Source organism: Bos indicus x Bos taurus, chromosome X, assembly GCF_003369695.1.
Source record: "Bos indicus x Bos taurus breed Angus x Brahman F1 hybrid chromosome X, Bos_hybrid_MaternalHap_v2.0, whole genome shotgun sequence".
Classification (NCBI taxonomy): Eukaryota; Metazoa; Chordata; class Mammalia; order Artiodactyla; family Bovidae; genus Bos; species Bos indicus x Bos taurus.
In genome coordinates, this window is record NC_040105.1 from 108,634,552 (window position 1) to 108,651,569 (window position 17,018).

At 50.6% G+C, this 17,018-nt stretch overlaps 1 protein-coding gene and 1 pseudogene across 1 annotated transcript; one reads left to right on the top strand and one right to left on the bottom strand.

Annotated features, from left to right (window-relative positions):
- Nucleotides 1–5,433: 5,433 nt before the first annotated feature.
- LOC113887909 lies at nt 5,434–10,382 on the bottom strand (annotated as a pseudogene).
- A 2,149-nt stretch (nt 10,383–12,531) lies between these two features.
- Nucleotides 12,532–15,195, top strand: PNMA6E (PNMA family member 6E). Its single transcript, XM_027535445.1, has 3 exons — nt 12,532–12,687; nt 12,932–12,937; nt 14,128–15,195. The coding sequence occupies exons 1-3, from the start codon at nt 12,532–12,534 to the stop codon at nt 15,193–15,195; spliced, it is 1,230 nt and encodes a 409-aa protein (XP_027391246.1).
- The last annotated feature ends 1,823 nt before the right edge of the window (nt 15,196–17,018 follow it).

The window sequence follows — 17,018 nt, forward strand, 5'->3', positions numbered from 1 at the left end:
TGATGTCTTCTGAAGACCACGAGATGGGGCTATTTCCCCAGAAAAAGAAAACGGAAACAAACACCAGGGAAGGCATGCAGCAGTCCCACTGAGGGCGGGTCAGGGAATTGGGGCTTTGTCATCCACCGAGAGGAACGCACGGGGCCACAAGGGTTGGCTGCCTTCTGCCCTGCTGGAACTTCCTCTGGGCTTTAGTAATTCCAGACCCCAAATGCTCAGTGCCAGGCAGCCTTCCCGGAGATCGTGTCACCTGCCAGCCACCCAGGGGAAAGGCCTGAGGACCAGTCTGAGAACTGCTCGGGGCCAGCAAAGGCCTCTGGGAGCAACCTCGCAACCCGGGTCTCCAGGCTCTGCTCTTTGCGTGGGTGGGGGTGGGGAACAGAGAGATGCTACCTGTTCCCAGCCCTTCATGGAGTGCCTATCTCACTCATGTGGAGAAGCTTCCGGACCTTGCCCTCTTCTGCTCCACACTAGCCCAGAGTGGCTCTTGCCTTTGCACTGGCTGTTGCCTCTGGCCCCAATGATCTTTCACCTCCGTTCAGTTTTTCCAAAAGGTTGCCTTCTAACCACACTGCTTAAACCCGCACCTGACCTCTCTTCTCTATTTCTGCCTCGCAGCACTTAGCACTGGTTAACATACTCTGTGATTCTTTTCTGTTTGCTTATTTTTAAAATTAACTCATTTAATTGGAGGCTAATTACTTTGCAATGCTGTAGTGGTTTTGGCCATACACTGACTCTGTGGTTCTTAATTCCAAACGTCGACTCTTTCTTGCCCATTTCTTGCCACTAGAATCGGATCCCTCCCCCCCACCCAGTCCACAGCAGGGATTTGCGGGTTTTGTTCCCCAAGGCTGGATCTGCAGTGCCCGCTGCAGCCTGGCCCCCGGGAGTGCTTGGCTGTTGTCTGGGGGCCGGAGGGCTGGCACTGCTACCTCTGTCCAGAGCCCGGCATGCTTTGCCGCTCGGCCCCTGGCTTCCTCTTCTCACACCTTCTCGGCGTGTGCTTGGCCCCGCTAACATCCCTCACCACCCAGGAACACAACGCCCCACCCACCGAGAACCAAAGGGGGCCGGTCCAGGGACCTCAGGGGCTCACGTTCGCGGACAGTTGGCTGGGGTGTCCCTGGGCGGGAGTGCCGCGACCTGACGCAGAGGGGCAAAATCCAAACTTACTCGGTCGCGACGCTCTCCGAGCAGCCCTAGAGTCAGCCGCGAACCGCAGTCGGAGGAGAGAAACCGAGAGGAAAGGGGAGGGAAGCCCCGAGGGCTTTTTCGGCAGCTCTCCGCGCTCGCCACCTCCCAGGGAGTCCCTAACCACCTGCTGAGACCTGACTCGCGGGCTTCTGAGCCGTCCTTCCGTTCCTCCCCGCACCGCGCCCCCGTCCCTGCCTCGGAGAAAGTTCGAGGCCAAGGCCACCACCTCTGAGCAGCCCTCCAGGGCACCACCCTCAGGGGGCGACGGGGCTTGACTTTACCCTTGGGTGCCATGCAGGAGGCGCGTCCTGCACAGTAGTCCGTCTGTTCAGCTCCAACTTGCTGGGGCCGGGGCACTAGCAGGGCTGGGGCGGCTCGGCGTGGGATGGGGCGTGGTGGGGGGCAAGGAGCATGCGCAGCACAGCAGGAGGGAGGCCCGGCCCCGCATCCACCCTCGGCGCGCCCCGCGGGGGGTCTGTTTTGGCTCCCTGTGTCCCCCGGGGCACTTCCGCTTTCAGTCTGGGCTGCTTAGAGAACTTGGGGGTCGCAGTCAGTCCAAGACCATCCCCCAGGGGGCAGGGGAGGGGCAGTGTTAGCCGCGCACCTCCCATGTCTCAAGACTGCAGGGCTTTACTTTTCGTCTGTCTGTCCATCCGTCCATTCATCTAGGGCTCACAGAATCCCTGGGGGGGCAGTCAGCATCAAGTGGCTCAGACACAGCACCTCAGTATAGGGCCAGCCCATTTGAGGCAGAAGGGTGAAGCTAAGAAAGTGGGGGGCAGTGAGAGGGGATTTGGGGAGACCAGTGGACAGACAGACGGAGGAGTAGTGAAGAGCTACTGCGTGCTTTGGTCTTCCCTTGGGTCCCCCCAGGGCCTTGGAATCTGCATTTTCCCGCAGGACTGGGGTTGGAATCCAGGGCTGAATGCACATGACTGCCCTTGGGCATGATGAGTTCCTCCCAAAGTTAAGAATAGGAAAAAGGCTGTGGAAGAAAATCCACAACAAAAAGCACCAGGACTGCCTGTTCTGTTTCTCCCGGCCCTGGTCATTGGGAATTAAGCATGAGGTGGGGACCCTTCCTTCCACAAGCAGAGCACAGGACTGCACAGAGAAGCCCTCCCCATGCTTTTGCTCCCAGGACAGCAGCTGCCTGACCCTGGGTTTAGGAGGAAAGCTGGGACCCCTGACTTGGGTGCTTCTGGCCTCAGGGAGCAGGGTTCTCAGGAGGCCAAATGCAGCATAGCTTCAGGGCCCCATCCCTGGATCAGAGGCAGGGAGATCCCCTGTGGCCCCTGGTTGCAGGTTCTGATGCCAATTCTTGTCTTCTCACCAGGAGTCTGGCTAGATAAGCCTGGACCTGGGCTTTAGAGGTATAATGGGGTGAACGGTAGCCCCTTAAAAGATATGTGCACGCCCTAACTTCCAGAATCTGTGAATGTGAGTTTTCCGGGAAATGGGTCTTGTGCAGATGTGATGAAATTAAGAATCCTCAACATGAGATCATTCTGGATGATTCAGTTCAGTTCAGTCGCTCAGTTGTGCCCGACTCTTTGCGACCCCATGAATTGCAGCACATCAGGCCTCCCCGTCCATCACCAACAACCAGAGTTCACTCAAACTCACGTCCATTGAGTCGGTGATGCCATCCAGCCATCTCATCCTCTGTCGTCCCCTTTTCCTCCTGCCCCCAATCCCTCCCAGCATCAGAGTCTTTTCCAACGAGTCAACTCTTCACATGAGGTGGCCAAAGTACTGGAGTTTCAGCTTTAGCACCATTCCTTCCAAAGAACACCCAGGACTGATCTCCTTTAGAATGGACTAGTTGGATCTCCTTGCAGTCCAAGGGACTCTCAAGAGTCTTCTCCAACACCACAGTTCAGAAGCATCCATTCTTCGGCGCTCAGCTTTCTCCACGTCCAACTCTCACATCCATACATGACTACTGGAAAAACAGTAGTAGCCTTGACTAGATGGACCTTTGTTGGCAAAGTAATGTCTCTGCTTTTGAATATGCTATCTAGGTTGGTCATAACTTTCCTTCCAAGGAGTAAGCGTCTTTTAATTTCATGGCTGCAATCACCATCTGCAGTGATTTTGGAGCCCAGAAAAATAAAGTCTGACACTGTTTCTACTGTTTCTCCATCTATTTGCCATGAAGTGATGGGACCAGATGCCATGATCTTCCTTTTCTGAATGTTGAGCTTTAAGCCAACTTTTTCACTCTCCACTTTCACTTTCATCAAGAGGCTTGTTAGTTCCTCTTCACTTTCTGCCATAAGGGAGGTGTCATCTGCATATCTGAGGTTATTGATATTTCTCCCGGCAATCTTGATTCCAGCCTGTGCTTCTTCCAGCCCAGCATTTCTCATGATGTACTCTGCATATAAGTTAAATAAGCAGGGTGACAATATACAGCCCTGATGGACTCCTTTTCCTATTTGGAACCAGTCTGTTGTTCCATGTCCAGTTCTAACAGGTGCTTCCTGACCTGCATATAGGTTTCTCAAGAGGCAGGTCAGGTGGTTTGGTGTTCACATCTCTTTCAAAATTTTCCACAGTTTATTGTGATCCACACAGTCAAAGGCTTTGGCGTAGTCAATAAAGCAGAAATAGATGTTTTTCTGGAACTCTCTTGCTTTTTCCATGATCCAGTGGATGTTGGCAATTTGATCTCTGGTTCCTTTGCCTTTTCTAAAACCAGCTTGAACATCTGGAAGTTCACATATTGCTGAAGCCTGGCTTGGAGAATTTTGAGCATTACTTTACTAGCGTGTGAGATAAGTGCAATTGTGCAGTAGTTTGAGCATTCTTTGGCATTGCCTTTCTTTGGGATTGGAATGAAAACTGACCTTTTCCGGTCCTGTGGCCACTACTGAGTTTTCCAAATTTGCTGGCATATTGAGTGCAGCACTTTCACAGCATCATCTTTCAGGATTTGAAATAGCTCAACTGGAATTCCATTACCTCCACTAGCTTTGTTTGTAGTGATGCTTCCTAAGGCCCACTTGACTTCACATTCCAGGATATCTGGCTCTAGGTGAGTGATCACACCATCGTGATTATCTTGGTCGTGAGGATCTTTTTTGTACAGTTCTTCTGTGTGTTCTTGCCACCTCTTCTTAATATCTTCTGCTTCTGTTAGGTCCATACCATTTCTGTCCTTTATCGAGCCCATCTTTGCATGAAATCAGGTGAGCCCTAAATCCAATGACAAGTGTCCTTAAAGGGACAGAAGAGGAGAGAGAGACACACACAGAAGAGAAGCCACATGAAGGCAAACACAGAGACTGGAGGGACGTGACCACAAGCCAAGGGATGCCTGGAGCCCCACAAAATGAAAGAGGCAAGGAACCTGGAGCCTTTTGAGGGAGCACGGCCCTACTGGCACCTTGATTTGGGGCTTCTGGCCTCAAGAGCCAGGAGAATAAATTCCTCTTGTTTTAAGCCACCTGATTTGTGGTTATTTATTGCTGCATCTGTAGGAAATTCATCCACTAGGGAATGGATTGAGGCAGTTGACACAAGGGGCTGGACGTTTGTATCCCAAATTAGCAACTAGTAATGCGATGTGTGCTAAGTGCAACCTTGGGGAAGGCAGCTTTTGTGGTTTTGGGCAATTCTTAGAGAGCCTTGGCATCCAACCTTCACAGAAGGAGGGAGTGAAAGCCTGAGGTGGGGTGGGAGCCTGTTGGAGTGCACCCCACATCCGCCACACTGTGGAATGGCTGAGTGTCCTCAGTATGTATCAGGAGATTCATTTCCTTCTAGAAGTTTCCCAGTTTTTGTTTTTTTGAGGCTTTTTTATTTTTTTCTTACTCAAAAATGCTTCATTTTTTATTTAGAATTTTTTTGAAATAGAACATCTTGTATTATAGCAATTGTATTAAAAAAATCTTTCTGCAAAGAAAACTCAGGCCCACAAAGAGGTACTACAAGGAAGGAAAATTATGAGCCAATCTCTCTTATAAACACAAATGCAAAAATTCTAAATAAAATATTAGCAAATAGAATCCATAAACCATTTGAGATCATTTAAGTTTAGAGAAAGTAGGAAATCAATCAATAAAATCAGCCATATTAATAAAATAAAGGAGAAAGACTATGTGATCATTATTTTGCCAAATGCAAAAAACAAAAAAAGAGATTTTGATAGAATTTAATAACCATTCATTTTTTAAAAAAACTTTTCAGGGTGGGGAGCAATCCAACAATAGAAGAGACTTCCTTAATGTCCTATTTAGCTTTCTGACTCTGTTCTTGTGCTTTCAACACTTCCACAACAATCTTCTACTCAATAAGGAAAGTGTGCTTGATTCTGTCACGGACACATTTAGCATGCATGGACCCACCATAGGCTCGGCTGACATGTTTCTTCATTTTAGACAACTTCATGAGAACTTAGGTCTCACAGCACGAACGCCCCTAAGTCTGCCTGGGCACACACCACACGTGGATTTTGGTGCTTTCCCAACCTTCTTGGTATAAAGATAAACAATTCTATTACCAGGGGTTCGGGACAGCCTGGTTTTGTTAGAAGCTGTATTGTAGGCACCATCATGAATGCCTCTAGATGCCTTCTCCAGAAGGTCTCCCAGTTTTTTTTAATGAAGAATTTCAAACACATGCCCAGCCTAGAGAAAGTCATGTAACAGAAATCTGTGGATGCACCCGGCAGCTCCAGCAGCAATCCACCCAGGCCCGTCCTACTCTGTCTTTCCTCCATCCACCTCTCCTTATTGTGGCAGGAGTGAGGGTGGGGCGGGTGCAGGCAGAGACAGTGCCCTGAAGGCAGCAAGCCCTGATTCAGCTACTCTGCAGTGAGTCCCAGGGATCCTAGCGGGGAAGGGGCCTGGAAAAGTCCAGGGCGAAGCCAAGCCTCAGGAAGGAGGGAGGGCCCAAGCCAGTGGTGGGAGGTGGCCTGGGAGGTGTGTGGAGCCTTGAGTGGTGTCCTCCCAACTCCAGACACTAAGGGAGTGACAGACAAAGCCCAAACCTGATGGCAAGCCATTACATTTAGAATGCATAAACAACAAGGAGAAAAGGGAACCCTTACACTGTTGGTGGGAATGCAATCTAGTACAGCCCCTATGGAGAACAGTGTGGAGATTCCTTAAAAAACTGGAAATAGAATTGCCATACAACCCAGCAATCCCGCTGTTGGGCATACACACGGAGGAAACCAGAATTGAAAGAGACACGTGTACCCCAGTGTTCATTGCAGCACTGTTTACAATAGCCAGGCAGTGGAAGCAACCTAGGTGTCCATCAGCAGACGAATGGATAAGAAAGCTGTGGTACATATACACAATGGAATATTACTCAGATAGTAAAAAAAGTGCATGTGAATCAGTTCTAATGAGGTGGATGAAACTGGAGCCTATTATACAGAGTGAAGTAAGTCAGAAAGAAAAATACCAATACAGTATATTAATGCATATATACGGAGTTTAGAAAGATGGTAATGATAACCCTGTATGCAAGACAGCAAAAGAGACACAGATGTAAAGAACAGACTTTTGGACTCTGTGGGAGAAGGAGAGGGTGGGATGATTTGAGAGAATAGCATTGAAACACGTATATTACCATATGTGAAATAGATCGCCAGTCCAGGCTTGATGCATGAGACAGGGTGCTCAGGGCTGGTGCACTGGGATGACCCTGAGAGATGGGATGGAGAGGGAGGTGGGAGGGGGAGTTCAGAATTGGGGGGGTGCATGTACACCCATGGCTGATTCATGTGAATGTATGGCAAAATCCACCACAATATTGTAAAGTAATTAGCCTCCAATTAAAATAAATAAATTAATTTACAAAAACAAACAAACTGGATATATAACTGCTGTATGACCCAGCAATCCCACCGCTGGGCATACACACCGAGGAAACCAGAATTGAAAGGGACACGCGTACCCCAATGTTCATTGCAGCACTGTTTACAATAGCAGGGACATGGAAGCAACCTAGATGGCCATTGGCAGACGAATGGATAAGAGAGCTATGGTACATATACACAATGGAATGTTACTCAGCTATTAAAAAGAACACATTTGAATCAGTTCTGATGAGGTGGATGAAACTGGAGCCTATTATACAGAGTGAAGTAAGCCAGAAAGAAAAACACCAATACAGTATATTAATGCATATATATGGAATTTATGCAGTCCATGGGGTTGCAGAGTTGGACATGACTGAGTGACTGAACTGAACTGATGGAATTTAGAAAGACAGTAACGATGACCCTATACGCAAGACAGCAAAAGAGACACAGATATAAAAAACAGACTCTGTTCTTTTTGGACTCAGTGGGAGAAAGCAGGGGTGGGATGATTTGAGAGGATAGCATTGAAACATGTACATTACCATATGTGTTATGTGATATTACCATATGTGATATTACATATGTGATATTACCATATGTGATAAAGGAAATGGCAACCCACTCCAGTATTCTTGCCTAGGAAATCCCATGGACAAAGTCTGAGCCTGGTGGGGGACAGTCCACGGGGTAACAGAGTCAGACACAACTTAGCAACTGAGCACATACCATATGTGAAATAGATGACCAGTCCAAGTTTGATGCATAAAACAGGGCACTCAAAGCCAGTGCATTGGGACAATCCAGAAGGATGGGATGGGGAGGGAGGTAGGAGAGGGGTTCGGGATGGGGAACACATGTACACCCATGGCTAATTTATGTCGATGTATGGCAAAAATCACCAGAATATTGTAAAGTAATTAGCCTCCAATTAAAATACATAAATTAATTACAAAAAACCAAGGTCTTACTGTGGAGCACAGAGAACTATACTCAATATCCTGTGATAGATCATAATGGAAAAGAATATAAAAAAGAATGTATATAAGTGTATAACTGAGTCACTTTGCTGGACAGCAGAGATTGGCACAACATTGTAAATCAGCTATACTTCAATAAAAAATTAAAAGGAAAGTGGAAAAAAAAAGAATGAAGGTGAAATAAGTACCTTTTGAGACAGACGAAAGCTAAGAAAATTCACCAATAGATCTGTACTAAAAGAATGCTAAAGAATATCTTTCCACATGAAGAAATATGATAGTAGAGGGAAATCTTGGTATTTGGGTAGAGATGAGGAACACCAGAAATGGTAAATATGGGTGTAAACATTTAAACATGGACATGAATTTGAGCAAACTCCGGGAGATAGTGGAGGACAGAGGAGCCTGGCATGCTGCAAGCCATGGGGTCGCCAAGAGTCGGAAACGACTTAGTGACTAAACAGCAACAACAGGCATTTAAACATTAAAAAATACTTGTTTGCTCTTAATTTCTTTATTATACATATGGCTATTAAAAGTTGTAATAGCAAGTATATTGTAAGCTTTACAATCCATGTAGATATAATATATATGGTAACTATATCATAAAAGATGGGGTAGAGCAGGAATGAGGGCTCAGGATGAAGGGGACACCTATGGCCGATTCATATTTATGCATGGCAGAAAACATCACAATATTGTAAATTATATTGTAGAAATGTCCGTACATTTATGTGAAGTGGTACAATGTTAACCACAATCAGGCAGTGAAAAATTAAAGATATCCAATAAGTCCCCTACAGAAGAGCATTCAAGTGGGGAACTCTCAAAGATGTGAATGTATATTCACATGTTCAATCATGTAAGTTAGCTCACCTTTCTGGTGTAAATTGTCATGTGTGAGCACCCTCTACAAGTGGATGTACTTTAGTGTACTTTACTGTACAGTACTATATGGAGTACAGTATCTGTATTTCAAGCCCAGGATGCCCAGACTCAATCATAAAAGCAGTGGCAATGTAGCCAGTACTGAGAAGAAGTCCCAAGCGATAACAATGGAAACAAAAGTGAAAATAATGGAGAGAGGGAGCAAGGTGAAAGGTGGTAGATGTCACTTGTTCTTATAACATGACTCATTCAACCACTGGATGATTCTAAAGCATTAGGACAAAATCACAGAACATGCGAAGTTGGCTGTGTCAATGATGTGAACAATAATATGGCAGAAGTGTGAAAAAGTGATGGAGGAGCTAGAGAAAGAGAAATGTCTCAGAGTGTGAATGCAAGATCAGCATCAGTGTTAAGTCCACTCAGTTTAATGCTGATTCAAGAGAAAGGTGACAGCCTGGAGGGATAGGGGGAGGGACGTGGGAGCAGATTTCAGAATGGAGGGGACACATGTATACCTATGGCCAATTCATATTTATGCATGGCAAAAATCATCATAACACTGCAAAGTAATTATCTTCCAATTAAAATAAATAAATAAAAAGAGAGAAAGCTAAAAGCCTTTATGAAATTATTACCTCAGGCAGGAAAAAAGGGAACATAGGGACAAAAATAGATGGAAAGACAGTGCTATGTATTGAATGTTTGTAAACGCCCCGCCAATTCACCTATTAAATTCTAACCCCCAAAGCAATGAGATTTGGAAGTGGGGCCTTGGGAAGTGATTAGCCCACGAGGGTGGAACCCTAACGAAAGAGATTAGTGACTTTATAAAAGGGACACCAGAGAGTTCCCTCATCCTCTTTCTGCCATGAGAGAAGATGGCTAGTTGATAAAACTAGACAAAAACCAGTAATATACAGAACAGCATTATGAAATTATCAGTCACAGTATAAGATGAACTATAACAGGCTTCCTAGGTGGCACTAGTGGTAAAGAACCTGCCTGCCAATGCAGGAGACTAAGAGGTGCAGGTTCGATCCCTGGGTCGGGAAGATTTGCAGTATTCTTGCCTGGAGAATCCCCACAGACACAGGAGCCTGGTGGGCTATAGTCCATAGGGTTGCAAAGAGCCAGACACGACTGAAGCAACTTAGCACGCACTTAAAGAGAAATTAACCAATTTGCCAGCGATGGGTTTTCCATCTGCAAGTTTACTTTTGCAACTCAGCTGCCTTGCAGGGAGACCTTTTGATTGGTGGAAAGCAAATGAAGTGACATGAAAGTCGCTCAGTCGTGTCCTTCTCCAGGGGATCTTCCCAGCCCAGGGATCGAACCCAGGTCTCCCGCATTGCGGGCAGTTTTTTACCATCTGCGCCATCAGGGAAGCCATCTTTGCTTCCCGGGGGGCCAGGCCTTGGAACATCAAGTCCTTAGTGCTCACCGCTTGTTGATACAGTAGCAAAGAGCCTCCTCTCGTGCGTTTCTCGTCCAATCATTTTCCTTGTAAACAGCTGCCTAGGCCTTTCCCCCTCATCTTCCTCGGGCTTCCGGGAGCACGGAGGAAACCCAGGTGGCATTCGCACAGAGGGCTCGGAATAGTGTGCTGCACGGTTCCTGGCTGCGCTGCTGAGCCGAGTTCTTCAGACCCTTCTGAGTGGGATTCGAGAGTCAGACAAAGTAAGTAGACAGGCGGGGACTTTGCTGGGGTCTGGACTCCGCAGTTACCAGGGGTCCCGGCTGGGGGTCCCTTAGCTGTCCCAGCAAGGAGTGGAGGTGGGGGGAGGGCCAACACATACTAGATTGGGAATCCGGGTGAGGCCACAGACAGCGGCAGGCTTCAGAGGGGCTGAGGGAAGGGTTTCCTCAGTGTAGGGGTTCTGAGGGGAGGACCGCTGGCTGCCAGGGTGGCTGGTGGGGGGGGCGTTATGGTTTGGGGGTGCAGAGGGGGTGGCTAATGGTTAAACTTGTGGGGGTCTCAGAAGGAAGGGCTTCCTGCTGAGCGGGTGAGGCCTACTTTGGGGGCCAGAAGAGAGTATTACTGTCTGAGGGAGTGGGGAGGACGTGAGAGGGGGTCCCCCATGCTGAGACATGAAGGGAACATGAGGAAAGGGCTAATGTCTGCCCTCTGTGGTGGAAAGAAGGGGCTGAGGGGAGGGGGTGGATGGGGTGGACTCGTGGATGCGGTTTGGAAACCGTTAGGGGAGGTACCAGCTCTGCGGGGGGCGGGGCGGGGGGAGAGGACGTTGGTGGCCGCAAGGGAGCTCTGGCTCCCTTCTGGGGTGGGGGGAGGGAAGAGGGGGAGTCTCTACATGGGTGAGATAGTGTGAAATAGTGCTTGTGGGAGGACTCTCCGGTGTGGGGAGGTGAGAGGGGAAGTCTGATCTCTAAACATGTGGTGGCGCCCTGCTTCCAGGGCCTAGAGGAGAGCACCGCCAAGTGGCAGGGTAGGGGAGTGTAGTTGAAGGGGGCGAGGAGGAGCCGCCTGGCCATGTGCAGTGAATGAGGCTGAGACTGGCGGCGCTGGAGCTGCTGTGATCTGGTGGAGGCTGTTTGCTGTTGCAAATGGATTTGTGGGGGTTCTGGGGGGTGCTCTGGCGCACTGTATTAGGAACGGAGAGGTTCCAGGTCGCCAGAATTGCAGTGGTGGGAGGGGCGGGGCCCTGGTCTCCACACAAAATACAGGTTCTTCACGAGGGTGCTTTGTACATTCACCGGGATACACCACACCTAAATTTAAAAGTATTGCAATTTTACATGATAAGTTCTCTTACCACAGGGGAATTTTATTTGATGTTAATAATGATAATATATCTTTAAATACTGGTAAATCCTTGGATTGAAGGAAAAAAATCACAAAGGGACTTAGAAAATATTTCAAACTGAATAATGAAAAAACACAACTTACCCAAATTAGTGGGGGGCAGCTAAAGAAGCAATAGGAGGATAATGTATTGCTCTAAATGCTTATGTTAGAAAAGAATGAGGACATAAAATCAGTGACCTAACAGTCCCTATAGAGATGCTAAAAGAAGAAGAGCGAAAGAAGCATAAAATGAGTTGACTGAAGTAATAATTGGGCTAAGAAAGGAAGTTGGTGATAGAAAGCAAATTATGGACACGATAAACCAAGCCATATGTTTGTTTTTTTTTTTTTTAAAAGGGCAACAAAACTGAGAAAGCCCTAGAAAGATGAATCAAGGAAAAATACAAAGAATGCTAAACACCAATATTAGGAATGAAAGAGGGCTAACACTACAGGCCAGATGTACAGTAAAAAGAGAATATAGGGCTATGATAGAAAAAATTACGCTAAAAAACTTGAAAAATTCCTTGGGAAAAAGGCAACTTCCTAAAACTGATGCCAGAAATGTAGAAAATGTTTTGTTTTGTAAATATATATTTATTGTTTTACAGAATTTTGTGGCTTGTTTTGTAAATACACTTAATTTATCAGAAAAGTTTCCTAAAACCAAACAAACAAAACAGGTTGGGGCAGTGCTCCAAGCTGCTGCTGTGAGGGGCAGTGGGGTGGGCTGTGTGGCCCAAACATTGTTCTCTCCCCTTTGCACACATAAGCCTATTCCCACAATTCAAAAGTCTGTGCACACCCCTTTAATCACTTTCTCCACCTTCAGGTCCTCAAAAATGGTGAAGCCACTGGCGCTGCTTCGAGACTGGTGCAGGTGGATGGGCGTGAATGAGGAGCGCTCTGTGCTCCTCCTGGGCATCCCAGATGACTGTGAAGACCAAGAATTCAGGGATGCCGTGCAGGCTGCCCTGGGCCCCCTGGGCAGATACCGAGTGCTGGGCAAAGTCTTCAGAAAGGATCTGGGGTCGAAGATTGCTTTGGTCGAGTTTGCTGAGTATTTAAGCCGAAGCTTGATCCCCCGGCAAATACCAGGCAAAGGGGGACCCTGGATTGTTGTCTGCCTGCCCCAGGCCCCTGATGCTGAATCACAAGATAGACCCAATTTCCCTGCACAGCCCCAGAGACGAGCAGTGGTTGGTAGGGTAGGTGAGGCAAGAGCCACAGGTGATGTAGGAGGAACAGGTGAGGTAGGAGCAGCAGGTGTGGAGGGAGCCGCAGGAGATGTTGGAGGAACAGGTGAGGTAGGAGCAGCAGGTGAGGAGGAAGCCACAGGTGATGTTGGAGGAACAGGTGAGGTAGGAGCAGCAGGTGAGGAGGGAGCTGCAGGAGATGTTGGAGGAACAGGTGAGGTAGGAGCAGCAGGTGAGGAGGGAGCTGCAGGTGATGTTGGAGGAACAGGTGAGGTGAGAGCAGCAGATGAGGAGGGAGCTGCAGGTGATGTTGGAAGAACAGGTGAGGTAGGAGCAGCAGGTGAGGAGGGAGCTGCAGGTGATGTTGGAGGAATAGGTGAGGTAGGAGCAGCAGGTGAGGAGGAAGCCACAGGTGATGTTGGAGGAACAGGTGAGGTAGCAGCAGGTGAGGAGGGAGCTGCAGGAGATGTTGGAGGAACAGGTGAGGTAGGAGCAGCAGGTGAGGAGGGAGCTGCAGGTGATGTTGGAGGAATAGGTGAGGTAGGAGCAGCAGGTGAGGAGGGAACCTCAAAGGAGGGAACCTCAAGTGAGAATGGACCCACAGGTGAGGAGGGAGCTGCAGGTGAGATAGGAGACGCAGGTGAGGAGAGAGCTGCAGGTGAGATAGACGCAGGTGAGGAAGGAGCTGCAGGTATGGAGGGAGCTGCAGGTGAGAATGGACCCACAGGTGAGGCGGGAGCCTCAAGTGAGAATGGGCCCGCCTGTGAGGAGGGAGCCACAGATGAGGAGGGAGCCGCAGGGGAGGCAGGAGCTGCAGGGCAGGCAGGAGCTGGCTTCGAGGGACGAGCTACCAGTGAGGCAGGTGGTACAGGTGAGGAAGGCACTGCAGATGAGGAAGGGGCTGCAGATGAGGCAGGTGGTATAGGTGAAGCAGACACTGCAGATGAGGCCGGGGTAGCCGGTGAGGCAGGAGCTGAGAGTGAGGCCAGAGCTGAAGATGAAGCAGGAACATCTGATGAGGAGGGAGCGGCAGGTGATACGGGAGTTGCAGGTGTGGCCGGATCTCTGAGCCTGGCAGGAGCAGCCGGGGAGGCAGGAGTTCCCATGGAGGCTGCAGCTGCAGGCATCGCCGGAGCCATGGATGAGCCACGGGCCCGGTCCCCTCAGTGGTGGCTGGCCTTGGAGCCCGTGCTAGAGAATATGGGCTACCTAGAGCTGAGAACCTTCTCCGGGATGGAAGAGCCGGACGAAGGGGAAGAGTCCTTTGAGAGCTGGCTGGATCATGCCAACGACATGCTGTACCTGTGGCGCCATGTGACCGAGATGGAGCGGAGGAGGCGGCTGGTGGAGAGCTTGGGGGGTCCGGCGCTGGATCTCCTGTGCAGCCTTCTGGAGGAAGATCCCAACCTGACAGCCCAGGATTGCCTGACAGCGCTGGTGGAGGCGTTCGGGAGCAAGGATCCCCGGGTGACCGCTCGGCTGAAGTTCATGATGTGTGCCCAGCGGCCCCAGGAGAGCCTCTTTGCCTTTGTGATGCGCCTAGAAGGCCTGCTGCAGTTGGCCCTGGGCAAGGGGGCTGTGCACCCAGCCATTGCAGATCAGCTGCGTGCCCGGCAGGTGCTCATGCGGGCCCGGCCCAACAACCTGATGCAGAACAAGCTGAAGAGGATGCGGATGGAGAGAAGACCCCCCAGCTTCGTGGCGATGCTGCAGCTCATCCGGGAGACGGAGACCTGGGAGACCGACCCAGCGATGGGTGAGCAGCTCCCAGTGGAGGAGGAGGCCCATGGGGTCCTCGGAGACCTGGCTGCTGCCCTAGGCCATGTGATCATCACTGAGGGCGCAGCTGCAGGTGGAAGTGAGGCCTCCCCAGCCAGTGGAGATACCTCTGCCCAGGTTGCCTTTTCCAAGGAAGGTGGTGTCGAGGCCCTCCCAACGCGTGAAGAGGCCAGTAAGGCAGTTGGCAGCAGCGCCGAGGTTGCCCAGGCTGCTCCTGAAGCCCGTGGTGCTGCCAGGGCAGCCTCTGCCCCTGGGGAGACCACTCAGGAAGATGGAAGGGCTCCCAGCCCCCTGGGCCTAGGTCAAGCAGCACCCTCAGAGGCCCCTTGGAGTCCCCCTACTGCCTGGGTGGGTGGGGCTTCCCCGGTGGTTCCAGGAAGTCCTGGCTGGGAGCCAGAGGGTCTCCCCCAGGTAGGAGACCAGGAGGCTGAGGAGCCCCCGAAGAAGGGGCTCAAGCCCATCCCAGAGGAGCCCGAAGATGAGGAAGGGGCTGTGGAGATGAGCCCCCTGGGGTTCTCCTCTGGTCAATAGGCTCAGCAGGTCCCAGGCCCCTGGCCTGGAAGCAGGGAGAGGCCAGGTCAGGCAGCCTCCTGGCCCCACATTAGGGGCCATGTCATGGTGCCTGGGCCTCCCCACCCACCCAAAAGGGGTCCCCTATTCAGCATCCCCTGGGACAGGCTGGTCCCTGTCCTGGGAAGTCCATATGTGTCACTGTAGGCCACCTAGTGACCCAGATCTCAAGGAACGCCTCCCTGGCCCAGCCTTTCTCCCCTCCCTGTCAAAACACATCCCTGAGCTGTCATCAACTCCCCTCCCAGCCCTCGCAGAGCCCCGAGGTGCCTGTGAACCCAGGCCGGGTGTCCCCACCTATACCTGGTCAGCCACCCTGAGCCCTGCCACATGCCCTGAGCTTCAGCACCAGCCAAGACATGGTCCTCAGCTCAGTGTGTGCTTCCCCATTGTGGATTCAGGCCAAGTTCTGCTTGGTCTCCTGGAGATGTGCATGTGTTCTTCTCTGAGCAGTTCCCCCCATCGTGGTGCAGAGACACCCCAGCCCACTCCGAGGAGCCGTTGGGAATGAGGGGACAGACGAGGGCTTGGCCGGTGACCACCCCAAGACCTCAGGAAGGAAGATCTGCATTGGGGCTTCGCAGCGTGGCTTCGGGAGGCCCCCCAGTACCTGTGCCCTGCTGGGCCATGCCATGCTTCCTTGGGACTTGGTGTTCTCGGCTTGGTGCAGCATGCCCTGCTGTGTGACTGTCCTGTGCCCGCCATAGGACATGTGGGCCTGAGTGGGAGGGGCTGCCCTGAGGGGACTGGGCATTGCCAGTGCCCACCATCCTGGCAAGACACTGCACGCGAAGCCCTCGGAAAGGGAGAGGGTAGGGGGAGGGTGGGGGAGGGCGGGCCGCTGTGTGGCGGAAGGGAGGGCACCCCGTTAGGGACTCTTGGAGGAGCGGGGGGGGGGGGGGGGGCGGGACTGTGATCTCTAGTGGCCATCAGAAGTTCCCTGTGTTGTCATTCCCTGTCTTCAATGGTTTCAATCTGTGTTGCGCTTCAATAAAATTTGCTGAATGTTTCAGCTGAGTCTCGTCTCTGCTCTGGACAATGGAGGGGAGGGGCTGCTGGGGTGGGGCCGGGGGTGGGGGGAGTGACAGTGGCCCAGTATCCCGAGTCAGCACTGCAGTGCGGTCCCAGCAGGGTGGGGGGTGGGGGCCAAAATAGCTTCCTGCTCAGCACCTATGGCAATGAGAGGGTAGGGTAGGTACTTTGAAGACCCAGACATGGTGAGGGTTTTTCTTCCATTTGATAGGTGTGAACCATAACATTTTGAGGTTATGTTTGTTCTCATTTTGGGATAGTTGTGTCTTTTGAACACAACTATAGTTGACAGAGACAGAATAGTCCTCTGTCTTTTGAAAATGGATGGCGGCGATCCTGGTTTTCTTTTTCACTGGGGGCAGGTGCCCCTGGCATCCAAGTGCCTGGGACCCAGGGCCGCTCAAGAGGTGGGATGCAGAGTGGGGCTCCAAAACAAGGAACTGGCATGTCCGGAGGTCTCTAGCCTCCTTGGTGAGAAAGCTAGTATTAGTCTGATAGAGTTTTGAAAAAAACCAAATGTATTTTAAGCTGAGGGATTGTAAAATGCGAAAACCTCACTGTGCAACAACAGTGACAGCACTTAGCAGTGGAAAATTGGGCCTGGACACTCATAGGGTTTCTGGGAGAGTGGGCACAAACATACCCACACCACCTCCACCTGAAAACAAATTTGCTCTTGAAGAGAAGACAGGACCAGCCTACTGAGACCTGCAAGGGCGAAGGCCCAGTCATGTGATGGGGAGGGCCAGGGG

Excerpts from the sequence above, each read along its gene's own strand:
- PNMA6E (XM_027535445.1), top strand. The coding sequence starts at position 12,532 with ATGGTGAAGCCACTGGCGCTGCTTCGAGACTGGTGCAGGTGGATGGGC.